Source organism: Rhinoderma darwinii, chromosome 1, assembly GCF_050947455.1.
Source record: "Rhinoderma darwinii isolate aRhiDar2 chromosome 1, aRhiDar2.hap1, whole genome shotgun sequence".
NCBI classification, from domain to species: domain Eukaryota; kingdom Metazoa; phylum Chordata; class Amphibia; order Anura; family Rhinodermatidae; genus Rhinoderma; species Rhinoderma darwinii.
This window is the reverse complement of record NC_134687.1, coordinates 78130935-78158740: the sequence shown is the minus strand read 5'-3', so window position 1 is coordinate 78158740 and position 27806 is coordinate 78130935. Positions and strand designations below refer to the sequence as shown.

Below are 27806 nucleotides of genomic sequence, written 5' to 3'. Positions count from 1 at the left end.
GATGAGGGCTGCAATTCAGGATATAGACTGGGAAGAACTAATGTCAAATAATGGAACAAATGATAAATGGGAGATTTTCAAATCTACTTTGAGTTATTATAGTGCAAAATTTATTCCTACAGGTAATAAGTATAAACGACTCAAATTAAACCCCACATGGCTTACACCTTCAGTGAAAGGGGCAATACATGACAAAAAAAGGGCATTTAAAAAATACAAATCTGAGGGTACATCTGTAGCCTTTGTAAAATATAAAGAGCTTAATAAAATCTGTAAAAATGTAATAAAATTAGCAAAAATACAAAATGAAAGGCAGGTGGCCAAGGATAGTAAAACAAATCCTAAAAAATTCTTCAAGCATATAAATGCAAAAAAGCCAAGGTCTGAACATGTAGGACCCCTAGATAATGGTAATGGGGAGTTGATCACAGGGGATCAAGAGAAGGCAGAGTTACTAAATGGGTTCTTCCGCTCTGTATATACAACAGAAGAAAGAGCAGCTGATGTAGCCGGTGCCAGTGCTGTTAATATATCAGTTGATATACTGAATTGGATGAATGTAGAGATGGTCCAAGCTAAATTAAATAAAATAAATGTGCACAAGGCTCCGGGACCAGATGGGTTACACCCTAGAATTCTTAAAGAGCTTAGTTCAGTTATTTCTGTCCCCCTTTTCATAATATTCAGAGAATCTCTAGTGACTGGTATAGTGCCAAGGGACTGGCGCAGGGCAAATGTGGTGCCTATTTTCAAAAAGGGCTCTAGGTCTTCCCCGGGTAATTATAGACCAGTAAGCTTAACATCCATCGTGGGGAAAATGTTTGAGGGGCTATTGAGGGACTATATACAGGATTATGTGACAATAAATAGCATTATAAGTGACAGCCAGCACGGTTTTACTAAGGACAGAAGTTGTCAAACTAACCTAATCTGTTTTTATGAAGAGGTGAGCAGAAGTCTAGACAGAGGGGCCGCTGTGGATTTAGTGTTTTTGGACTTTGCAAAGGCATTTGACACTGTCCCCCATAGACGCCTAATGGGTAAATTAAGGACTATAGGTTTAGAAAATATAGTTTGTAATTGGATTGAGAATTGGCTCAAGGACCGTATCCAGAGGGTTGTGGTCAATGATTCCTTCTCTGAATGGTCCCCGGTTATAAGTGGTGTACCCCAGGGTTCAGTGCTGGGACCACTATTATTCAACTTATTTATTAATGATATAGAGGAAGGGATTAATAGCACTATTTCTATTTTTGCAGATGACACCAAGCTATGTAATATAGTTCAGACTATGGAAGATGTTCATGAATTACAGGCAGATTTAAACAAACTAAGTGTTTGGGCGTCCACTTGGCAAATGAAGTTTAATGTAGATAAATGTAAAGTTATGCATCTTGGTACCAACAACCTGCATGCATCATATGTCCTAGGGGGCGCTACACTGGCGGATTCACTTGTTGAGAAGGATCTGGGTGTACTTGTAAATCATAAACTCAATAACAGCATGCAGTGTCAATCAGCTGCGTCAAAGGCCAGCAGGATATTGTCGTGTATTAAAAGAGGCATGGACTCGCGGGACAGGGATGTAATAATGCCACTTTACAAAGCATTAGTGAGGCCTCATCTAGAATATGCAGTCCAGTTCTGGGCTCCAGTTCATAGAAAGGATGCCCTGGAGTTGGAAAAAATACAAAGAAGAGCAACGAAGCTAATAAGGGGCATGGAGAATTTAAGTTATGAGGAAAGATTGAAAGAATTAAACCTATTTAGCCTTGAAAAAAGACGACTAAGGGGGGACATGATTAACTTGTATAAATATATTAATGGCACATACAAAAAATATGGTGAAATCCTGTTCCTTGTAAAACCCCCTCAAAAAACAAGGGGGCACTCCCTCCGTCTGGAGAAAAAAAGGTTCAAGCTGCAGAGGCGACAAGGCTTCTTTACAGTGAGAACTGTGAATTTATGGAATAGCCTACCGCAGGAGCTGGTCACAGCAGGGACAGTAGATGGCTTTAAAAAAGGGTTAGATAATTTCCTAGAACAAAAAAATATTAGCTCCTATGTGTAGAAATTTTTCCTTCCCTTTTCCCTTCCCTTGGTTGAACTTGATGGACATGTGTCTTTTTTTCAGCCGTACTAACTATGTAACTATGTAACTATGTAACAAGCTCCGTTTATACAACGGTTGTGTGAACAGCCCCATTGAAATACATGTGTCCGTGTGACGGCCGTTGTTTTAACGGCTGTCACACGCTCGTCTGAATGAGCCCTTAAACAGGAAAAGGGGAATAATCTCTACCCTCAATACTCCTGATTTATTTTATTTAATGCCAATAGCCGTCATTGTATTATAATTTACAAGCTGTGTAAAATAGGTAACTGATTACATAAATGGGTTATGGATTATACTCTGCAAATCTCTATAGCTATCAACGTCGACAACTCTGAGTGTAATAAAGAGCGAAGTATCTGCCAGATTCACTAGACAGGTTGAAGGTTAATCTTAGCGGAAATGTGTCTGAAAAATAATCAGCTACGTTACATCAAATAACTAACAAACCAACAATATAGACCTAGCTCTAGAACTATACTGTTGCTTTGTTTGAGTTTTATGTAGTTCTGGTGCCGTGAGACCATTACTCCTTAACAGGGTTTGCCATATATACGTTCACTATGTTATATCATAGAAAAATATAACAGCCAACTTCATTGCACCTACTGCAAAAGATTCTAAGGGCAATAAAAAGTTGCTGATAAGGCATTTTATTATATTTTTGTGTGCTATAGTACAGGCATGAACAGGAAAATAGAAAACATAATTACGTTCTAAGCCTTGGGTTACGCAGTTGATGGTAGCAGAGTGAGGTTTCAGATGGAGATAATATAACTGCATTTCAACAACCATATTAAAGCTGCAAGACCCAGCCCCCCATGGTTCTACTGAACCGGACTTCGATCACTATTGGTTTCTATGATCTAAGTTTTGGCTCAGTAGAACCGTGATGGTCCAGGGTTCTACTTGCCACTACACAACCGACGTTGCCAGTGACTCAAAAGTGTGCGTCCACCAGAAAACAGTGGTGAATAAAAGATTATTCAAATACATTTCAGATGTTCTCAACATGTTATGTTTTGCTTGTAGGGTAACAATCTATTGCCTATGATGACATCAGGATACAAAATGACAAATTCTTATGCCTTTCAATAAAACACATTACATCACTTTTCTGGTGCTTTTCATTCGATAAATTCTGTTTCCGCACCATCTTGAAACCCGTTCTTTTGGCTCTGCAGGAGAGAATGTATCACCAGTAGTGTGATGGGAACCTACTATTCCCATCACGTATCTAAATGGCATCACGTAAGGAAGTGGAGTCATCCGTTTGCTAAAGAACATCAATCAAGTGTATTGTAAGAGGGGACAGTGGAAAAGGAGAAAAGAGACACTCCTATCAGCACTCCCAGCACTTTCTAGGAAAAAGGAAGGACAGCTCTTAGTGTAGGTCTGGCTTTATGTTTGTGGTTAATTCCGGAAGATACTTTTTCTAAAATCGCAGTTCTCTTGCAGACTGCAGCAATTTCCCAGTATTATGCTGGCTTGGCTGTTTCTGCAACTGTCAGGTTGTAATAAAGAAAGCCATATGCATGCATGACTGGTTCTCCCCTGTATCTTCTACCTTTGTCGAGGGGACTGCACAATGGGAATCATGGGACCCCCACCCACTTTTAAGGATATGCCATACATGTCTGTCATCAGAATACCCCTTAAACTTAGAGTTAAAGTTCAATCATGTTCAGAATGATTCACACTGTTATGAATACTCAAACCACTTATGAGACACTTGGCTATTGTTTAATGATGTGCAGCATTAGATCTTTCATCTTGTACTTGTAATATATAGGTAAAGATTTGCATTTGAAATATGATTGACTTACCTCTACCAGTTTTCTCTGGTCTTTTGTCTGGCTTCTCCCTCCAAGGAATTGATGGAAAATTTGCTTTATCTGTCCCATCATACTCTAGACTGTCGCTTTGTTTCAAAGAAGGCAAAGCAGCACTCACTATAACGTCCTTACATACCCTTCCTTGTTCAGTTTTGTCCAATCTTTCCCCATGTGGGTCATTCTCATCGTCTTTATTCAGTTTAGAAAGTGGAGAGGATGGTGGAGTTGGGCTGGGTGGTTTAGGAGCAAGTGATGGCTTTGGGATTACGGGTGACTTAGGAGCGATTCTGTCTTTGTTAGGTGATGACAGATGGGGACTTGTACCTGGGATCATTGGAGAAACAAGTGTACAATGTATGTTTTCAGATGAATTGTTTGAGGTATCTAACAAGACTTTAACAGTGCTATCTTTCTTTAACTTCGTAGGGGATGCTGAAAATTCTTTGTTGGATATAGTCCTTATTTCAGTTTCATCTCCTGCAGTGAATGGAGTAGGAATACCTTCAAAGCTGTCACCTGCACTATATCGTTTTTTCCGTTTCTGTTCATTTTGAGGATCAGAATGAAACCTCAAGGAATAATGTGTCCTTCTTAGTTTGACTCCAAATGGAGCTGTTTTCTCCTCTGTACTTTGTAATAATTTATCTGTTTTTCTCATACTGTTGGTCGTTTGTGCATTGTGGGAAGTTTGTCCTTCTAAATGAACACGGCGAGGAGACTGAGGTGGGTTAGGAACCAAGAAGGATGGAAGATCTTTAGAAAATATACAGCCTTCTGCACCATCTTCAATCATAACTTGCTTTTTCACTTTATGTGACCCCACTTCTTGGACACTCTGTGCCCTTTCTGTAGGCCTACCCTGAGCTGCATTGTCAGGTAATACTGTTCCCATATATTCCTTACTTGATTGCATTACTGAAGTCTCACTACTAAATTCAACCGTTTTCACAGTTTCTGGAAATTTCTGCCATGCTGGAGTTATAGAGAATTTTGCACTAGCTGACATTGTCTTTCTTAAGATGTTATGGGATTCACCCTTTCCTGTCCAGTCATCACTAGATACCTGAGCACCACTTTTGTTCTTTTCAGTCACAGCAACATTTTCAGATTTGTTGAAGATTTTTGACCTAATGGAGGCCCATTCTGCAAATACGGATTGATTTTCTAATGTCTCTGAAGTGTATTTTGTTTTACTGCTGATATATTTCGTATTGCCATTATCTCTTTCATTTCTGGTTTCGACAATATCTAATTTCCTCTCTCCTGTCAGTCCCAGCAATGTCTTACAAGCTGTGTCTTTAATCTGATTAAGGTTTACAGCCGTTCCGCACAGTTGCGCTCCTGTAACCAAAATTGCAGTGTGGGGAATGCACTGGGAGGATGGGAGAGCATGGTTACTATTGCTAGCTTTAGTTTCTTTAAGATCTGGTGTATCAGAGCATGTTGGTTGCTCTTTTACTAATGTAACTGGAGATAAATTAACTTTCTCAAATATAATTTGTTTTTCACCTGATGTGACCTTAAACGTAAATGGTCTTTGCCTTTGGTCCACCTCCTGCCATCGCAATTCTTCGTTACACCTTTCTTGCTTTTGGAGTTCAATTTGCTTCTGTTGTTTCTGTTTTATATCCACATCATTTTCTTTACGTCCTTCTTCTGCTTTTGGCTTTTCCGGTAGATGTTTATCTATAATACTGTTTTCATGGTCTTGAGACAAATGCCTTGGGTCTACTACATTCTTCTTAACATCCTCATTCATTTCATCTCCTTTCTGTAAAGCATCCTCATGAAGCAATTTATTGTCCTCCGCTAGTTGAAGAGCATTCTGGTCTTCGACTCCAAGCCTTTTCTGCTCCTCAGATGCCTTATGGGCTCGCTGATCCTCCAAGTCATGCCTCTTCTCTTCTAGTTTCTTCTGTTCTGCTTTCTGTAAAGTCCTCTGCAGCTCCTGTTCACATCTTTTATGCTCTTCTTCTATCTGAAATGATTTTTGTTGCTCCATTTCATACTTTCTCTGTTGGAGTGCAATTTGGAGTGCTTTCTGGTGTTCCTGTTCATGCTTTCTTTGCTCTTCTGCAATCTTAAGTGCTTTCTGCTGCTCCTCCTCACACTTTCTCTCTCCTTCTGCAATCTGAAGTGCTTTCTGTTGCTCAAGTTCACGCTTTTTCTGTTCTTCTGCCATCTTAAGGATTCTCTGCTCCTCAATTTTGCGTTTGCTCTGCTCCTCAGCTTCCTGCAGAGCTCTCTGTTTCTCAATTTCATGTATTTTCTGTTCCTCTGCTTTCTGAAGAGCCTTTTGCTTCTCCAGTTCTATTCTTTTTTGCTCTTCAGAATCCTGCAAAGCTTTGTGTTGCTCCATCTCATTCTTCTTCTGCTCTTCAGCTTGCTGCAGTGCTTTCCGCTGCTCCAGCTCACTGCTCTTCTGCTCCTCGGCTAGTATGAGACGTCTATGCTCATCTTGCCTCCTGTGTTCTTCTAATTCTTTTAAAATTTGTTCAGCTCGCAGTTTTCTCTCTTCCTCGCGTCTACGCTGTTCCTTCATTTCATTTTCTTTCTGTGCTCTTATCTTATGCTGGAGCCTTTCTAAATCAATGTTTTTAATGATTTCCTGTCTTCTTTGTTCCTCTTCTGTTTTACGTTTATCTGCTTCTAACTTCTTTTCTTTATCCATTTGTCTACTTTCTTCAGATTTAAAAGTGACTGGCTCCTCTTCTTTTTCTTCCCAATTTTTTTTCCCATCATATTGTCCTCTGGTCACTTGAACATGCTCAGAAATTTGTAATCCAAGGGCTTTTCGTTCAAAATAATTAGTCACAATTATATCCTGATTGGAAATATCCATTGAGTGGTACAAGGCTTTGTTAAGAGATCGATTCACATTCAATCCAGTTTCCTGTTCATTGTCTTCTATGCTGTAACAATCCTGTAGAGAAAAGTAAAAGCTTTAAAAAAAAAAAGAAAGCATGTATGAGGCACGTATTTTAAGTCAGCTGTCAGAAGCCCTAATGTAGAAATTGAGCAAGTGTCAATTAACATTAATGGACGAGAGAGTGGAAGACACTGCCAGACACATCTGGTGCTGCTTATCTTGTGGAGAAAAATAAAAAAAAATCTATTATGGTCAATTAGTTTTCCCCCCATGAGCAAATTCTAGGTCAAGTCAACAATAGTAGGATCCATCAACATCAATCTAATATGATTAGGCAGCTTAAAGGGGTTCTTCAGGACTTTCATATTGATGGCCTATCCCTCAATATTAGATCAGTGGGGGTCCGACTTTCTTCACACACACCAATCATCTGACTGATGGGGCCATGGCGTTCGTTACCATAGTCTCCTCATCGTCTACCAGGCACAGCGCCGTACACTTCTGTAGTGACTGCAATTCCAAGCACAGCTGCTATGGACAGTGCTGTGCCTGGTAAATGATGAAGAGGCTGTGGCCCCATCAGTCAGCTAATCATAGGGGGTGTCGGTAGATTGGACCCCCACCAATTTCATATTGATGACCTATCCTAAAGATAGGTCATCAAGTGTTCACTGGAAACCTTACGTACAGAAGAATTCCTCTTGACATTCACCTGATTATCAAACTTTCCATATTGTTAAACAGACATAGAGACGTTTAGTAAGTTATTATTAAGCCGACAGTACAAAAAAAAATCTAATATTAAATCTCTTGATATATTATAAATTTCTTGATATATATACACTAATGTCTAACAAATGATTTGCAGGATCGTACATCTAAAATGCATTCATTTAGCTATATCTATCAGTATATATTAGATTAAAGTATATTACCTGGGACATCCCCCTGTGTTTCTTTGCCACTCTCTGATTTTTTGGCTTGACAGAAAGTTTGTGTTTAGCAGCACTATTATCTAAACATGCAGCCGATCGAGGAACAGCATCCAAGTTTATAGAGTCTATTGTGCCAGATGGTCTTTTTGCGCGAGATGATTTTAATGGCGTGACCTGTAACATACAAGACAGACTTGGAAAATTCTTACTTTGTTGTAAAAAATGCTCCAATCTTTTATTTATTTCCAAGAATATAACACACACATTTCTGTATGGTGGAATTTTGTCTTTCATTGTTTTTTTTTTTAATCTGCTTATCCACTAATCATACATATTATATAGAAGAATTCCAAATTTATCAAAACTGTATTTAATGTCATATAGCATAAGAACAATTTTTACCTAGAGGAACAATGACCACCTCCATGTATTTAACCCCTGCAGGACCCAGCCTTTTTTGGCCTTCAGCACGCAGCCGATTTTTCAAATCGGACATGTGTTACTTTATGTGGTAATAACATCGGAATGCTTTTACCTATCCAAGCGATTCTGAGACTGTTTTCTCGTGACATGTTGTACTTTATGTTAGTGGAAAAATTTGGTCAATAATTTTGGTATTTATTTCTGAAAAACACCAAAATTTAGAAAAAATGTGCAAAAATTAGCATTTTTCTAAATTTAAACGTATCTGTTTGTAAAACAGATAGTAATACCATGCAAAATAGTTACTAGTTAACATTTCACATATGTGTACTTTGTTTGCACCATTTTTTGAACGTTCTTTTTTCTAGGACGTTACAAGGCTTAGAACTTTAGCAGCAATTTCTCATATTTTAAAGAAAATTTCAAAAGGCCATTTTTTCAGGGACCAGTTCAGTTCTGAAGTGACTTTGAGGGCCTTATATATTAGAAAATCCCCAGAAGTCACCCTATTTTGAAAACTGCACCCCTCTGGGTATTCGAATCAGCATTCACAAAGTGTTTTAACCCTTTAGGCATTTCACAGGAATTAAAGCAAAGTAGAGGTGAAATTGACAAATTTAATTTTTTTTGCCGAAATTCATTTCTAATACATTTTTTTTTGTAACACAGAAGGTTTTACCCGAGAAATGCAACTCAATATTATATTGCCCAGATTCTGAAGTTTTTAGAAATATCCCACATGTGGCCCTGGTGTGCTAATGGACTGAATCACACGCCTCAGAAGCAAAGGAGCACCCAGTAGATTTTGGGCCTCCTTATTTTTAGAATATATTTTAGGCACCTTGTCAGGTTTGAAGCGGTCTTGTGGTGCCAAAACAGTGGAAACACCCCAAAATTCACCCCATTTTGTAAACTACACCTCTCACGGAATTTATCTAGGGGTATAGTTCGTATTTTGACCACACAGGTTTTTCGCTAAATATATTGGAATTAGTCTGTAAAAATGAAAATCTACTGTTTTTCTGAAAAAAACATAGAAATTTTTAATATTTACAAGGAATCACGAAGAAAATGCACTCCAACATTTGAAAAGCAATGTCTCCCGATTACGGCAATACCCCATATGTGGTAATAAACTGCTGATTGGACCCACAACAGGGCTCAGAAGGGAAGGAGTGCCATTTGGACTTTGGAGCACGGATTTTGCTGGTTTGGTTTTTGGTGCCATGTCGCATTTGCAACGCCCTGGAGGGACCAAAACAGGGGAAACCCCCCAAAAGTGACCCCATTTTGGAAACTACGCCTCTCAAGGAATTTATCTAGGGGTATAGTTCGCATTTTGACCACACAGGTTTTTCGCTAAATATATTGGAATTAGTCTATAAAAATGAAAATCTACTGTTTTTCTGAAAAAACTAAAATTTTTAATATTTACAAGGAATAACGAAGAAAATGTACCCAAACATTTGTAAAGCAATGTCTCCCGATTACGGAAATATCCCATATCTGGTAATAAACTGCTGATTGGACCCACAGCAGGGATGTCGCGTTTGCAACGCCCTGGAGGGACCAAAACAGTGGAAACCCCCAAAGTTACCCCATTTTGGAAACACCCCTCAAGGAATTTTTCTAGGGGTATAGTGAGCATTTAGACCCCACGGGTCTTTTGCAGAATTTATTAGAATTAGGCTGTGAAAATGAATATCACAATTTTTTTCCACTAAAATGCAGAATTTTCTCATTTTCACAAGGGATAAAGGATAAATAAACAACCAATTTTTGTAAAGCTATTTCTCCCGGGTACGGAAATAACCCACATGTGGTCATAATTTTTTTTCATTAGAAATGAATTAACCCTTTCAGGACTGATTCATTTTTTGCTTTCTTATTTTCGTTTTTCACTCCCCACGTTCTTCGAGCCATAACTTTTTTCTTTTTCCGTCAGTAGAGTGGTGTGGGGGCTTATTTCTTGCGGGAGGAGTTGTAGTTTCTATTGACACAATTTAAAGTGCCATAAAATATACTGGAAAACTGAAAAAAAATTATTTGCGGGCTGATATAGGAAAAAAAATCTGATTCCACTTTTTGGGGTTTTCGTTTTTACAGCTTTCGCCGTGCGGTAAAAACGAAAACTTTACTTTATTCTGCGGCTTTTATATTACACTACTTTTACAAAGAAAAATCCAATTGTTAAAATAAAAGTTGTTTTGTTTCACCACATTCTGAGAGCCGTAACTTTTTTATTTTTCGGTTGAATGAGCAGTGGGAAGTCTTATTTTTTGCGGGACGAGCTGTAGTTTTTATTGGAACCATTTTTTGGTACATAAAAAGTGATCCAAAAGTTGTATTTCATTTTTTTTAGAGCTAAAGTGACAAAAAAAGACAGCAATTTTGGCGGTTTAAATTATTTAAATTTTTTACGGTGTTCACCGTGCGAGTTAAATAATGGTATATTGTAATAGTTCGGCCTTTTACGGATGTAGCAATACCAATTTTCTTTATTTTTTTTACATTACTTTAGAAGAAAAATGGGAAAAGTTTTTTTTTAACTTTAAACTTTTTTCTTTCTCACTACTAATAACTTCTACACATTTTATTAGTCCTCTTAGGGGACTTGAACCAGCGATCATTGGACCGCTGGTACAATATACTGCAATACTAATGTATTGCAGTATATTGTTATTTTTACAGGCTCTTCCGGTCCGTTAGTCCTGGGTGTCAGCTGTAATACACAGCTGACACCCGCAGCATATAGAGCGGGCTCAGCACGTGAGCCCGCTCCATACATCAACCTCCGCAGCATGACGTGCTATTAAGTCATAGTGCGCAAAGGGGTTAATGCACAGCGGATGGTGTGAATATTGCAATTTTCCACTGATATGCCATTTTAGTGCATAATATGTCGTGCCCAGTTTGTGCCACTGAAGACAAATACCTCATAAAACGTTAAGCGGGTTCTCTTTGGTATGGCGATGCCATATATGTGGGCGCAAACTGCTGTTTGGGCACGCTACAGGGCTCAGAAGGGAGGGACGCTATTTTGCTTTTGGAGTGCAGATTTTGCTTGGTAGTAGTTCTGTTTGGGGTTTTGCTGGTATTTCAGTTTATAATGTGGGGGGCTTATGTAATCTGTGCGGAGAACATCAGGGTATAATAAGAGGGTATAATAATGCGGTAAATAAATAATCCGCAGATATGTGGCCGGTGTCGCACTGATAAATGGCGCCCGATCTTATCCGATTTTGGACACAATGCACATTTTGCATCGCCATATTCTGAGAGCCAGAACTTTTTTATTTTTTCACCACCAGTTGTGTGAGGGCTTATTTGTTGCGGGACAATCTGTAGATTTCATTGGTACCATTTTGGGGTACATGCGATTTTTTTAATCACTTTTTATTCCATTTTTTTGCAAGCCGGGTGACCAAAAACAAGCAATTCTGACAATGTTTTTTAGTTCATTTTTTGCAGCGTTCACCGTGTGCTATAAATGACAGTTTTACTTTATTTTGCGGGTCGGTACAATTACGGCGATATATATATACAATGCATAATCAGCAGTGATAAATGTCAAGTCGTACAAATAAGGCCAACATTTGGCTAATACAATATATAAAAAGTCCACAGCACCTTATAGCAGTGTTAAAAAAACATATTACATACAATGTGTGTTAAAAATTATTTAGCTACATTATTTATGTGACTGTTTAGACAATGGCCCGGTCGCTAAATTATAATCTATCTCTGGTTTTTGGAGCTAATAAAGGTTTTATCTTGTGATGTATATGGTGGCATTTCTCTGATAACTTCAGCAATTTATAAGCAACATACGTTGGTGGTATGCTGTTTATAGCAGTGACTTCGTAACTGTAGCAACGGAACTAGCTTGTGTCTGCCAGGTTGACATGCACTGTTGATTGTTGTAGACACTGGAGGATCGTAGCTGCTAATTGAAGTGCTATTTGCATACACCTGTCTGTGATTCGGCGATTGGTGAGTGGCTCGTGACTCCTCCCCTTCATGAATATGTATACTTTTCCAATGTTATATAACTGTTATTATACACGGTTTCGCAATGAGTTTTTAACACACATTGTATGTAATATGTTTTTTAACACTGCTATATGGTGCTGTGCACTTTTTATATATTGTATTAGCCAAATGTTGGCCTTATTTGTAAGACTTGACATTTATCACTGCTGATTATGCATTGTTTACACATGGGTATAAAAACCCTGTTTTGCACATGTCACTTCAGCTTGAAAAAGGTCCTGTGAGAGGACTGAAACGTAGCTTGTCTCTGAAACATGGAATAATAAACCACATCTTTGTTTGACATCAACTTTTGGAGTGCTGCGGTAATTTCTACATATATGTATATATATATATGTCTATCGTAATAAAACTACAGCTATGATAGTGATAATAACAAGAATGACCTTCTCCTCTGTCTTGTGTTCTGGATGAGGAACATTCCTGGTCCCGTGAGAACTTGGTGATCCTGTAATCTGAATAAAGTCAAAGAAAACATAAGAAAATGAACAGTTAATATATTACAAGTCGTAATACTTTAACATTACAGTTATATATATATCTGTAGACATGGCCGGCATCAGTACCAGGCAAACCTGGGCAAAAATGCTCTATGCCTGTCAAACCGAGGGTGAGATAGACATGGGGGCCCGCATAACTAGTTGGGTCTTCCCAAAAATGTAATTTGTATGAAAGCAAGCAGACTCAGCTGGATGTCTATTCTCAGGAGAGAATAAAAAGAATCAGTCATGTCAGAGTTTTTCTAGTGATCTTCCTTTGTTGATCGTGGCCAGGGACGTACACAGGCAAAACCGTGCCCTTGCGACCATTTTAACTGTATTTGCATTCTCCGGATACAGATATGGGGAACTCGACGCAGGCCGGAAGAGACCTGTAGCCTAAGCTGCTAAAGTTATCCTGGGAAAGGGCTAATGGGCACTATTACTGTGTTGAGGGCATTATTACCATTTGGGAGTTACCTATAGTTATGGGGCACCTGGGACAGCAGCAGGTACAGCATTGGGGAAAGCAGCGGGATGGTTTTGTTAAAGGGGCAGAAAATTGGGACGTTTGTGTAGAGAGTGGGGAATAGGTATGGAGGTTGCTGGCAAGACGAGAACCCAAAGATGTCTGAGCAGCAAACTCTGCAGAGACGAGTCATAGCCGAGAGAAGTCGTCATGGAGGTCTGGGACGGATTGATAAGAAACAGGAAAGTGAACGGCTACAATCATAGAACACGTCACCTGTGAGTCACTGGATGTAACTGTATTATGATCACTTATATAGTCTGCAGAGCACTTGTGTAGAACTAGTATGGGATCCCAGTCTACTTTCCAGAAGAAACACCGAAAAAGGCCATACTTACAAATGGACACAGCCAGGTCAGAAACGCAGATGAAGGCGAGTGAGCAGGTGCTTTAAATAATAATAGCCACTCCCACTAGTCTTGAGGGGAGTGGTATGTGGTGCATGGGATGTGTAGTAAGAAATAATAAATGAATAGTGTATGTGCAAGTGTAATAATGTAAGTGAAATATAGGGGGCAGTAATGAGTAAAGTGCCTAAAAAATAAATGAATAATGGGATGCAAGTGTGTGAAACATGGAGGGATAGTGTGTAAGTCATGAGGCGCAACGTGTGTAGCCAGGTAGAAGCCTATTTGTGACGCCATGATAATTCATAGAGCGGGCTACCCTGCTTGCTAGGCCAAACAACAACACACCATGCTCTCCCAGCATCAAAGACCCGGCTGTGTCCAAAAGAAGCGAATATAAGTAATAATGAAAAATTATTACACTTGCACATACACTATTCATTTATTATTTCTTACTACACATCCCATGCACCACATACCACTCCCCTCAAGACTAGTGGGAGTGGCTATTATTATTTAAAGCACCTGCTCACTCGCCTTCATCTGCGTTTCTGACCTGGCTGTGTCCATTTGTAAGTATGGCCTTTTTCGGTGTTTTTGCATAAATGTCCTTGTTTTTATCTGTTTTGTCTGTACATCAGGAGCTTTTCGCTCCAGTTAGGGACTCGCAAGTCTGGGGATCCTTGTCGTGGATTGCGAGCTTGCGTCCTTTTGGCCAAAATGATCACTAATACCCCAGGTATTTTTCATTATTACTTATATTCGCTTCTTTTGGACACAGCCGGGTCTTTGATGCTGGGAGAGCATGGTGTGTTGTTGTTTGGCCTAGCAAGCAGGGTAGCCCGCTCTATGAATTATCATGGCGTCACAAATAGGCTTCTACCTGGCTACACACGTTGCGCCTCATGACTTACACACTATCCCTCCATGTTTCACACAATTGCATCCCATTATTCATTTATTTTTTAGGCACTTTACTCATTACTGCCCCCTATATTTCACTTACATTATTACACTTGCACATACACTATTCATTTATTATTTCTTACTACACATCCCATGCACCACATACCACTCCCCTCAAGACTAGTGGGAGTGGCTATTATTATTTAAAGCACCTGCTCACTCGCCTTCATCTGCGTTTCTGACCTGGCTGTGTCCATTTGTAAGTATGGCCTTTTTCGGTGTTTTTGCATAAATGTCCTTGTTTTTATCTGTTTTGTCTGTACATCAGGAGCTTTTCGCTCCAGTTAGGGACTCGCAAGTCTGGGGATCCTTGTCGTGGATTGCGAGCTTGCGTCCTTTTGGCCAAAATGATCACTAATACCCCAGGTATTTTTCATTATTACTTATATTCGCTTCTTTTGGACACAGCCGGGTCTTTGATGCTGGGAGAGCATGGTGTGTTGTTGTTTGGCCTAGCAAGCAGGGTAGCCCGCTCTATGAATTATCATGGCGTCACAAATAGGCTTCTACCTGGCTACACACGTTGCGCCTCATGACTTACACACTATCCCTCCATGTTTCACACACTTGCATCCCATTATTCATTTATTTTTTAGGCACTTTACTCATTACTGCCCCCTATATTTCACTTACATTATTACACTTGCACATACACTATTAATTTATTATTTCTTACTACACATCCCATGCACCACATACCACTCCCCTCAAGACTAGTGGGAGTGGCTATTATTATTTAAAGCACCTGCTCACTCGCCTTCATCTGCGTTTCTGACCTGGCTGTGTCCATTTGTAAGTATGGCCTTTTTCGGTGTTTTTGCATAAATGTCCTTGTTTTTATCTGTTTTGTCTGTACTTTCCAGAAGAGGAGACTAAGAATCTTTCTCCCCAATAACCAGCAACCACATCCTCAGCTCAGCCTGCTGTAGTAGGAGCTATGAGAATGGGGGAAGTGCAGTGCGCACAACACTCCAAGTCCAGCCATATCTTCATATTCATATTTTATTTTATTTTTTTAACCCCCCTCATTAAGAAAATCCTGTGCATGCCCCTGACAATGGGTATAGGCTTAGCTAGAGATGTCTGATTGCTGCTTGGCCGTCCTGCTTTTGTTGTCATACGAAACCATACTTGCGTGTCAGGGGTGATGGTTGCGGCTCTAAAACCTTTTGATGTTAGCTATCAAATGTGTATGTCCTGCTTTACTTTCTAAGTCCTATGACACATTTCTACATTTACTCTTTCTTACAGTGTTTCACAATATAGAAGTTTAAGACTTTAACACGGCCTCACAGTTTAGTCTTACCTTACTGCCACTACTTAGAAATCCCACATCATGTTCCTGTAAGCTATCCATGGTACTGTTCTGTGTTTCCTCCATTTCTTCTGTGGTAGCTTCCAAATCTTGCATCCTCCTGAGCGGACTACTGACTGGCGGAGGTTGTCCAAACCGAATATTTTTCCCCAATTGTTGCTAGAATGCAATTATTAAAATATCAGTATTGCAATGACCAAATGTACTTGAAAATAGTAATACAAACATAACCAAACACATTTCCTACTACATTACAATTGTGTTTGTGTATTCATGCTATAGTAGTATGTCCACAATATTGCAGCAACCACATGACTGTAATTTAAACAGATTGAGTGAGACTTAGTACAAATTACTATCAACACGTTGCTCTTTTTGCTCTTACCTGAAGTGACTTCACTTTTCCCACACTGTGGTCTTGTGATGTAGCCTGAGTTTCTTGGTCATCTTCAACTTGTCTATCCGGTATGAAAATACTGTCATGAGAAAAGGCTCTTGTTCCCATGCTATTGGCGAGGAATCTGGAACAGATACGTGAGATATTGCCATATGGTGCAAAAAAATGTTTGACATTCAGAGCAACATACATGTGTGAATCCTTTGTCGTACTGTTTAATTTTTTAGTACAAATCATGAAATGTACTGCATAACCTGTTTAATGGCGATACCCTATGTATGAAGTTCACATTGCTGAAACATTGCACTAGGGAAGTAATAAGGTAGGATAGAAATAAGAAATTCAATAGAAAAAAACAACAATCCTTTTTTCAAATTTAACGTGAGTCTACCATTACATTTTTTTCTATAAAAAAATGTTTTGAAGCTTTTTCTTAATCTACTTGATAAGGCTATGGAGTTCAGTTTCTTTAGTCTAGAGCAGGGGTCTCAAACTCGACCGGGTAAGTGGGCTACATATAGAAAAAATGTGAAGTTGACGGGCCGCATCACTTTCAAATTTGATACAATACAAAAGTATTGTTAATCAATAAGTTATTGGAACTACTATAACTGTGATGGCAGGAAGGATTTGAAGGGAAAGTGAGCCCTAATCTACCCACCGCCCTGTCCCTGCCTACTTGCAACGACCCGCCCTAGGCGACGAGGTACAACTGGGCGGCGGTCCCTACGCTGTCTAAGTGCACAGGAAAACAAACAGGGAACACGCAAGGGAAGGGGCAGTAGCCACGGAACGCCACGAGGAAACGGAGCGGCGAACGAACAGTCAGGACCAGGACGAAGTGAGTAACCCGAGCGGGCACGGAGACAGAAGCAAGCCAGGGGCAAAGCAAAGCAAGACAAGGGGAACTGCAGCAAGGCAGAAGCACGGCAGAAGCAGGCTGGAGCAAGCAGCAGTGGGGCCAGGAATCCAAAAGAATAACAAGCAATGAGGAAGAGAAAACTGCAGGTATAAATGGACAGGGGGCGGAGCTAACTCTGACTGACCAGGCCGTGATAGGCTCTCCCACTCCTGAGCCTGCCACCCTGATTGGTGGGAGCCGGTGTCAGTCTAAGAGGTCTGGCCTCAGGTGTCGACTGATTAACCCTGGGAGTCTCCACAGACGTAGTGCCTGGCAGATCCATTACAGTACTCCCCCTTTTATGAGGGGCCACCGGACCCTTACTAAGAGGACCCGGTTTAGTGGGGAAGAGAAGGTGGAACCTCCTGACCAATACCCCAGCGTGAACATCTCGAGCAGGTACCCAAGTCCTCTCCTCCGGCCCGTATCCTCTCCAATGGACCAGGTACTGGAGGGAGCCCTGGATCATCCTACTGTCCACAATCTTGGCCACCTCGAATTCCACCCCCTCAGGGGTGAGAACGGGAACAGGAGGTTTCCTAGAGGGGGACCAGGACGGGGAGCAGCGTTTAAGGAGGGAGGCATGAAAGACGTCGTGTATGCGGAAGGATGGGGGCAGCTCCAGACGGAAGGATACAGGGTTGAGGACTTCAATGACCTTATAAGGCCCAATAAATCGGGGAGCAAACTTCCTGGACGAGACCTTAAGGCGCAAGTTCCTGGACGACAACCAGACCAAATCCCCGACGACAAACCGGGGGTTAGCAGAACGTCTACTATCTGCCTGAATCTTTTGTGCGCTCTGGGACGCCTCTAGGTTCTTCTGAACCTGGGCCCAGACAGTGCACAGTTCCCGATGAACATCCTCTACCTCAGGATTATTGGAACAACCAGGGGAGACGGAGGAGAACCTTGGGTTAAACCCGAAATTACAGAAAAACGGGGAGACCCCTGACGAGTTACTGACCCGGTTATTCAGGGAAAATTCAGCAAGGGGAAGGAATGAGACCCAATCGAATTGACAGTCAGAGATGAAACACCTTAAATATTGTTCCAGGGATTGGTTGGTCCTTTCCGTTTGGCCGTTAGTTTCGGGATGGAAGGCGGAGGAGAAGGACAGATCAATCTCCAACTTTTTACAAAAGGCTCTCCAAAATAAGGAAACAAATTGTACCCCTCTGTCCGAAACGATATTGACTGGGGCCCCATGGAGACGCAGGATGTGTTTCACAAACAAAGAAGCTAACGTCTTGGCGTTAGGTAGCTTCTTAAGGGGCACAAAGTGGCACATCTTGCTGAAGCGGTCGACTACCACCCACACCACCGACTTGCCCTGAGATGGAGGCAAATCGGTGATAAAATCCATGGAGATATGGGTCCAAGGTCTCTGGGGAATGGGCAAGGGACGTAGTAGGCCCGCAGGTCGGGACCTAGGGGTTTTGGACCTAGCGCAAACCTCACAAGCGGCGACGTAAGCCCTAACATCTTTAGGCAACCCAGGCCACCAATAGTTTCTGGTAATGAGGTGTTTGGTGCCCAAGATGCCAGGATGACCAGATAGAGCGGAGTCATGGTTTTCCCTGAGTACCCTCAGCCGGTATTGCAGGGGAACAAACAGTTTGTCCCCAGGGGCATTCCCGGGAGCTGCACCCTGATCAGCCGCGATATCAGAAGCTAAATCAGAATCCGTGGCAGAGACGATTATACCAGGGGGTAAAATACAAGCGGGATCCTTCTCGGAAGGAGGATTGGCCATGAAACTACGTGACAGAGCATCAGCCTTAATATTCTTGGACCCAGCCCTATAGGTAACCAAGAAATTAAATCTGGTAAAGAATAGTGCCCACCGAGCTTGTCTAGGATTAAGCCTCCGGGCCGATTCTAGGAAAACCAGATTCTTGTGATCCGTAAGGACCGTTACCTGGTGTCTGGCCCCCTCCAGGAAGTGCCGCCACTCCTCAAAAGCCCATTTAATGGCTAGAAGTTCGCGGTTGCCAATATCATAGTTACTCTCCGTGGGCGAAAACTTCCTAGAGAAGTAAGCACAGGGGCGGAGATGGGTGAGGGAGCTGGTACCCTGGGACAAGACGGCCCCCACTCCCACCTCGGAAGCGTCAACCTCCACAATAAATGGCTCCTCTTGGTTGGGCTGAATCAGCACGGGGGCCGAGATAAAGCACTTCTTGAGAGTCTCAAAGGCCTGGACGGCCTCAGGGGGCCAATGGAGGACATCAGCACCCTTGCGGGTAAGGTCCGTAAGAGGCTTAGCGACGACCGAGAAGTTGGCAATAAATCTCCTGTAATAGTTGGCGAACCCTAAAAAACACTGTAACGCCTTAAGGGAGGCAGGTTGGACCCATTCCGCCACAGCTTGAACCTTGGCAGGGTCCATGCGGAATTCATGAGGAGTGAGGATTTGCCCTAAAAATGGTATCTCCTGTACCCCAAAGACACATTTTTCAGTCTTAGCAAACAGATTATTCTCCCGAAGGACCTGGAGCACCTTCCTGACATGCTCCACGTGAGAGGACCAGTCCTTGGAAAACACCAGTATGTCATCAAGGTACACAACAAGAAAATTACCCAGGTACTCTCTCAGGATTTCATTAATAAAATTCTGGAAGACAGCAGGGGCGTTACACAACCCAAAGGGCATGACCAGGTATTCGAAATGACCCTCGGGTGTGTTGAACGCAGTTTTCCACTCATCCCCCTCTTTGATGCGGATAAGGTTATATGCCCCCCGTAGATCGAACTTAGAAAACCATTGGGCTCCCTGAACCTGATTAAAAAGATCCGGAATCAAAGGAAGTGGGTACTGGTTCCTTACAGTGACCTTATTCAGGTTACGATAATCGATGCACGGCCTAAGACCACCATCCTTCTTCCCCACGAAGAAGAAGCCAGCACCTACAGGAGAAGTCGAGGGGCGAATGAAACCCTTGGCCAGGCATTCCTGGATATACACCCTCATGGCTTCACGTTCAGGACATGAAAGATTAAATATCCTACCCTTAGGAAGCTTGGCACCAGGCACCAAATCGATAGCGCAATCGTAATCTCTATGGGGGGGCAACACCTCGGAGGCCTCCTTAGAAAACACATCGGCGAAGTCCTGAACAAACTCAGGAAGCGTGTTTACCTCCTCCCGGGGAGAAATAGAGTTAACAGAGAGACATGACGTAAGACATTCATTACCCCATTTGGTGAGATCCCCAGTATTCCAATCAAACGTGGGATTATGCAACTGCAACCAGGGAAGACCTAATACCAGATCAGACGATAATCCCTGCATCACCAGTACAGAGCACTGCTCCAAATGCATGGAGCCAACAAGGAGTTCAAAAACAGGAGTATGCTGAGTAAAATAACCATTAGCAAGGGGAGTCGAGTCGATACCTACTACAGGGATAGGATAAGGTAAATCAATACAAGGCATCTTTAGAGACATAGCAAATTCCACAGACATGATATTAGCAGATGAGCCAGAATCCACGAAAGCACTGCCCGTGGCAGACCGGCCAGCAAACGAGACCTGAAAGGGAAGCAAAATTTTATTGCGTTTCACATTAACGGGAAATACCTGTGCGCCCAAGTGACCTCCCCGATGATCACTTAGGCGCGGAAGGTTTTCTGGCTTCTTATTCTTGCGCCTGGGACAGGTGTTCAGTAGATGCTTGTCGTCCCCACAGTAGAAGCAGAGACCGTTCATTCTGCGAAACTCCCTACGTTGTCGAGGGGACATGGAGGCCCCGAGTTGCATGGGTACCTCCGAGTCCTCCGTGGAGGGGCGAGGAGGCGGGACCTCGGGGGGGATCGCAGAAAAGTCAGAGGGGAGCACACTGAAGCGTTCTAGCTGACGTTCCCTGAGACGTCGGTCAAGTCGTACTGCTAGGGCCATAACCTGGTCAAGGGAGTCAGACGAGGGGTAGCTAACCAGCAGATCCTTCAGGGCGTCAGATAATCCTAACCTAAACTGGCACCTTAGGGCCGGATCGTTCCACTGAGAAGCTACGCACCACTTCCTAAAATCGGAACAGTATTCCTCAACCGGTCTCCTACCCTGACGTAAGGTCACCAGCTGACTCTCGGCTAAAGCAGTCCTGTCAGTCTCGTCGTAAATGAGTCCGAGGGCAGAGAAAAAACGATCAACAGAGGAAAGTTCAGGGGCGTCAGGAGCCAAGGAGAAGGCCCACTCTTGGGGCCCTTCCTGGAGTCGGGATATGATGATACCCACCCGCTGGTTCTCGGAACCTGAGGAGTGGGGCTTAAGGCGGAAATATAGTCTGCAACTCTCCCGGAAGGAGAGAAACGTCTTACGGTCCCCTGAAAACCGGTCAGGTAACTTGAGGTCGGGTTCTAGAGGTGAGGTGGTGCGCCCAACCCCTTGGGCCAGGGCCTGGACCTGTAGGGAGAGGCCCTGCATCTGCTGGGTCAGGGTCTCAAGGGGGTCCATGATAGCGACAGCGTAGGAGAAATGGTAGACTAGGTAAGGGCTTGTTATTCTGTGATGGCAGGAAGGATTTGAAGGGAAAGTGAGCCCTAATCTACCCACCGCCCTGTCCCTGCCTACTTGCAACGACCCGCCCTAGGCGACGAGGTACAACTGGGCGGCGGTCCCTACGCTGTCTAAGTGCACAGGAAAACAAACAGGGAACACGCAAGGGAAGGGGCAGTAGCCACGGAACGCCACGAGGAAACGGAGCGGCGAACGAACAGTCAGGACCAGGACGAAGTGAGTAACCCGAGCGGGCACGGAGACAGAAGCAAGCCAGGGGCAAAGCAAAGCAAGACAAGGGGAACTGCAGCAAGGCAGAAGCACGGCAGAAGCAGGCTGGAGCAAGCAGCAGTGGGGCCAGGAATCCAAAAGAATAACAAGCAATGAGGAAGAGAAAACTGCAGGTATAAATGGACAGGGGGCGGAGCTAACTCTGACTGACCAGGCCGTGATAGGCTCTCCCACTCCTGAGCCTGCCACCCTGATTGGTGGGAGCCGGTGTCAGTCTAAGAGGTCTGGCCTCAGGTGTCGACTGATTAACCCTGGGAGTCTCCACAGACGTAGTGCCTGGCAGATCCATTACAATAACACTATTACATTACTATAACAATACTACATTACTATAATTATACGAAATTACTATAACAATACTACATTACTATAATTATACGAAATTACTATAACAATATGACATTACTATAACAATACTACATTACTATAACAATACAACATTATTACACCGCATTCCAAATTATTATGCAAATGTTATTTTTCTCTGATTTTCCTAAATAGTCGATGCAAATGACAGTCAGTATAATCTTCAAGCCATCAACCGTTGGAGTATAATGCAAATTTTATTGAACAAATCTCCTAATGATAACAGATTTTTTTTAGAAGTAAAAAACTCAAAATGCACTGTTTCACATTATTATGCACAGCAGAGATCAAAACATTTTAAAGGTTGCAAAGAGAACTAAAATAGTAATTTGTTGAATTTGCAGCATCAGTAGGTCATATTTACAGAAATCAAAAGCTCTTTCAATCAAAAAATCTTAACAGGCCAAGTTATATGTTAACATAGGACCCCTTCTTTGATATCACCTTCACAATTCTTGCATCCATTGGATTTGTGAGTATTTGGACAGTTTCTGCTTGAATATTTTTGCAGGATGTCAGAATAACCTCCCAGAGCTTGTTTTGATGTGAACTGCCTCCCACCCTCATAGATATTTTGCTTGAGGATGCTCCAAAGGTTCTCAATAGGGTTGAGGTCAGGGGAACATGGGGGCCACACCATGAGTTTCTCTCCTTTTATGCCCATAGCAGCCAATGACACAGAGGTATTCTTTGTAGCATGAGATGGTGCATTGTCATGCATGAAGATAATTTTGCTATGGAAGGCACGGTTCTTCTTTTTGTACCACGGAAGAAAGTGGTCAGTCATGAACTCTATGTACTTTTCAGAGGTCATTTTCACACTGTCAGGGACCCTAAAGGGACCTACCAGCTCTCTCCCCATGATTCCAGCCCAAAACATGACTCCGCCACCTCCTTGCTGATGTCGCAGCCTTGTTGGGACATGGTGGCCATTCCCCAACCATACACTACTCCATCGATCTGTACCATCCAGGGTTGCACGGCACTCATCAGTAAACAACACGGTTTGAAAATTAGTCTTCATGTATTTCTGAGCCCACTGCAACCCTTTCTGCTTGTGAGCATTGTTTAGGGGTGGCCGAATAATAGCTTTATGCACACTTGCAAACCTCTGGAGGATCCTACACCTTGAGGTTTGCGGGACTCCAGAGGCACCAGTGGCTTCAAATACCTGTTTGCTGCTTTGCAATGGCATTTTAGCAGCTGCTCTCCTAATCCTATTAATTTGTCTGGCAGAAACCTTCCTGATTATGCGTTTATCTGAACGAACCCGTCTGTGCTCTGAATTAGCCACAAATCTTTTCACAGTGCGATGATCACGCTTAAGTTTTCTTGAAATATCCAATGTTTTCATACCTTGTCCAAGGTATTGCACTATTTCACGCTTTTCGGCAGCAGAGAGATCCTTTTTCTTTCCCATATTGCTTGAAACCTGTGGCCTGCTTAATAATGTGGAACGTCCTTCTTAAGTAATTTTCCTTTGATTGGGCACACCTGGCAAACTAATTATCACAGGTGTCTGAGATTGATTACAATGATCCAAAGAGCCCTAAGATACAATACCACCCATGAGTTTAATTGAAAAACTAATAATTAAATGTTTATGACACTTAAATCCAATGTGTATAATAATTTGGAGCACGGTGTATAATACAACATTACTATAATACTACATTACTATAACAATACTACTTTACTATAACACTACATTCCTATAACAATATCACATTACTATAATAATACTACATTACTATAGTACTATATTACTATAACAATACTACATTACTATAATAATATTACATTACTATAACAATACAACATTACTATAATACTACGTTACTATAATAATACTACATTACTATAACAATACCGCTAGGTTTAAACTTAACGGAAATTTGCCAGTTTACTCCACGTGCTTATTTTAACAATTCAGTTTTCCAGTTTACTGCCACAGTGCCCTCTGTAGATACTGCCACACATCCACCCATAGATAATGCCACAGTTCCCTCTTTAGATAATGCCATAGTTCCCTCTGTCGATAATGCCACCCCCTAGATAATGCCACAGTGCCCTCTGTAGATTCCACCCCCCTAGATAATGCCACAGTGTCCTCTGTATATAATGCCACAGGGCCCTCTATAGATACTGCCTGAGTGCCCTCTGTAGATACTGCCACACACACCCCTTGTAGATAGTGCCACACACACCCCAGTAGATAGCTCCATTGGGACTCCCTCTAGGAGTGGAATCCCCAGCCAGTGCATTGCTGACGCTTTAGCCGGGGATTCCTCTGCTGGAGGAGCCCCTGACATCACTGTCAAATGTGATGTCAGGGGGAACCCCAGAGCCGGTGTCCCAGAGCATAGCACTAGTATAGGCTCTGCTCCGGAACTCTGGGGAAGCCACTGACATCAGTGCCCATATATGGCCAGTAATGTCAGGGGCTTGCTCAGAGCTGAATTCCCGGAGCAGAGCCGCTTCTAGCACTCTGCCTGGGATTCCGGCTCTGCTCCTGACATCACTGTCCATATACGGACAGTGATGTCATGGCAACCCCAGAGACGGAGTACCGGGAAGAGCGCTACTAGCGCTCTGCCTGGGACTCCAGCTCTGCTTTTGACATCAATGTCCATATATGCACAGTGATGTCAGGTGCAAACTTGTCCTGAGCAGAGTGCTACTAGCGCTCTGCTCTGGTGAAGCCCCTGACATCACTGTCCATATATGGAAAGCGATGTCAGGGGATTCCACAGAGTCCCGGAGCAGAGCCTATACTAGCGCATCACTGTGCACATCACTGTGGAATCCCCTGACATTGCTGTCCATATATGGACAGAGTCCCGGAGCAGAGCCTATACTAGAGGCTCTGTGTCCTGCGGGCCGCGATGACAGCCTCAAGGGCGGCCCGCATGTTTGAGACCCTGGTCTATAGCAATGTTTCCAGGTTTCCCCATGAAGAAAACTGTCTCTCTAGTGCCACCTATAAATGACTACACTTCAAAGTCCGGCCCTTTATAGAGCCTTGAAACATGACTCAGGTTAATTTTCAAACCAGACACCCATCTGTAGACAGCACTGTTTCTGACTGTTGCACCTCATCAGTATCATGTAGGGTTTCGGTTGGCTGAATGAGATGCCCTTGACACAGCTCTGATAAGGTACTGGTTCTCTTTGCAGAAATCCAGTAGTCACCTATAGGTGGCACTAGAGCGATATTTTTCTTTATTTTGGAGAACTATTTTGCATACTTTTTTCCCCAGGGAGCATTACATGAAAATATCCTACCAGCTGAATCTCTGCAAGGAGATTCAGTACCTTCCGTGAGCAATGTTTTCCAACAAACACAAGTGTTCTAATCTCGGTTACCTGTTGTCCGCACTAGAGGGCCTGATCTGTATTGAGCTGTATATGGCTAAAACAAATTGGAGCTGTATACAGATTGACTCCCCCTAGTGGTAGAAACAGATTGCCAAGATTTTTAGAAATATGTGAGAGAGGGAACAGGTGAACAGTGGTCTGTACTTAAAGGGGTATTTCCATAGGTGCAGTTCCCACCTTGCTCAACCGTTTATGTAGTGAATAGAGGGAGCCACACACATGTGGGGGCCTCCTCTCCATTCATTCTGCATCTGGATGCAGTGGTTGCCTGTAGCAGTAAACCATATAGAGAGGCAGGGCACAAAAAGAGAAGCAAAGTTTCAGTGTTTGTGACATAAGGAACCTACTTTAAAAATAAGTTTTATTTTGTTTATTTTGGGGCAACAGACTGTCTGCAGCGGATAAAATGGTATGCGCTGCAATTTTGCAAACTATTTAGCATATTGATTTGTTATGTTAACAGCAACCTGAAATACAATTGCAGTGCAGTAATATAATGAGGAGACAGTGGTTTCTGAATAATATACAGAATACATTTTTCATTTATCTTCAATTAATAAATTGCCAAACGGAGGGGAAATGTCTTCTAATAAGCTCGGAATGCAACTAGATGCCAAAGCAGTTGCATGCTCTGAAATTTCTTTCTGGATGACGGAATAGTCATTGCTGCTCTGTATAACAGAAGTAGGGGCATCAATACTGACAATGAAGAAAAGTAGATAAGACCCATTCGATAAGAGCTTATCCGTACCAACGCAGATATACAGTACAGTCAACGTGGTATAAGGGCAGCAGAGTTGAATCTGCTGAGGTGAGCAATCTTTTTCTGCACCTCTCCTACCGTGGCCAATTTTTAAAATAACTAGAAAAAACCCTTTAAGCAACTTCTCTGCTACTAAATTTCCCATTCTTCCACAATGTTGTATCTAGTAAAAATGTCTGTCACCCTGATTTCCTATACCTAACACATAATGACTATTTCATATTATTATTCCTTGCAGTCTTTTATTATTTATTGCTATGAGCATTTAAACTAACAGTAATTCTGATATTTTTTTTTAACACCGTGACTTGGGCTAAATCCACAGGCTATTACCAGCAGCTACTATAACAATGATTAAGTCTTTCAGCATCTCTGAGTCAAGAGAACACAATGTATAAAAATACATGGGAAATACAATGCACCACCTGCTGCAAAGCACCTGTGTAGTAGAGAGTAATTAACATGGCAGGTATGTATTAGACATTCTTAGAAGGTCTTCTGAATACGGCTTTTCTTGTAGCTATAAATGTATTCGACAATATTTTTCAGTTTATATGTAGAGTGGAAAAAGAAAATAGAATAGCATACAATCTGTCATTATACTAGGTAATGGGGAGTTATCCCTGAGAAATGGCATGCGTTTACCAAGCGGCATAACGCTAAATGACTTCTTTTATAGGTGAAAATGTAGGGCAGATATTATTTAAACATAAATAGAAACAGTCGTGACTAAGAACTACTAAGCAGACAAACATGAAAAAGGGAAACTACTTGCTTCCACCAGTTACTGTTAGGGCAGATACAGACGGACGTTGCGTTTTTGCGCGCGCAAACAACGCAGCGTTTTGCGCGCGCAAAAACCATTTGACAGCTGCGTGTGTCATCCGTGTATGATGCGCGGCTGCGTGATTTTCGCGCAGCCGCCATCATAGAGATGAGGCTTGTCGACGCCCGTCACTGTCCAAGGTGCTGAAAGAGCTAACTCTTTCAGCACCATCGACAGTGAATGCCGAACACAATATCGAAAAACCTGTTGAAAAAAAAGAAAAAGTTTGTACTTACCGAGAACTTCCCGGCCGTTGCCTTGGTGACGCGTCCTTGGTGACGCGTCCTTGGTGACGCGCCTCTCGACATCGGGCCCCACCTCCCTGGATGACGCGCCAGTCCATGTGACCGCTGCAGCCTGTGCTTGGCCTGTGATTGGCTGGAGCTGTCACTTGGACTGAATTGTCATCCCGGGAGGTCAGACTGGAGGAAGAAGCCGGGAGTTATCGGTAAGTCAGAACTTCGTTTTTTTTTCTACAGGTTCATGTTTATTGGGATCGGAAGTCACTGTCCATTGTGCTGA

General features: G+C 42.4%; 1 protein-coding gene across 3 annotated transcripts in view; it reads right to left on the bottom strand.

Moving 5' to 3' along the window:
• Positions 1-27806, bottom strand: part of CRACD (capping protein inhibiting regulator of actin dynamics) — a 186649-nt gene that overhangs the window by 24654 nt on the left and 134189 nt on the right. For all 3 annotated transcript variants that reach the window (XM_075859937.1, XM_075859945.1, XM_075859949.1), the window contains 5 exons: positions 16250-16385; positions 15856-16023; positions 12615-12683; positions 7753-7926; positions 3940-6871 (listed from right to left, as the gene is read on the bottom strand). In XM_075859937.1, the coding sequence (XP_075716052.1) occupies positions 3940-6871; positions 7753-7926; positions 12615-12683; positions 15856-16023; positions 16250-16385 (3479 nt within the window). The remainder of the gene's footprint in view (positions 1-3939; positions 6872-7752; positions 7927-12614; positions 12684-15855; positions 16024-16249; positions 16386-27806) is intronic.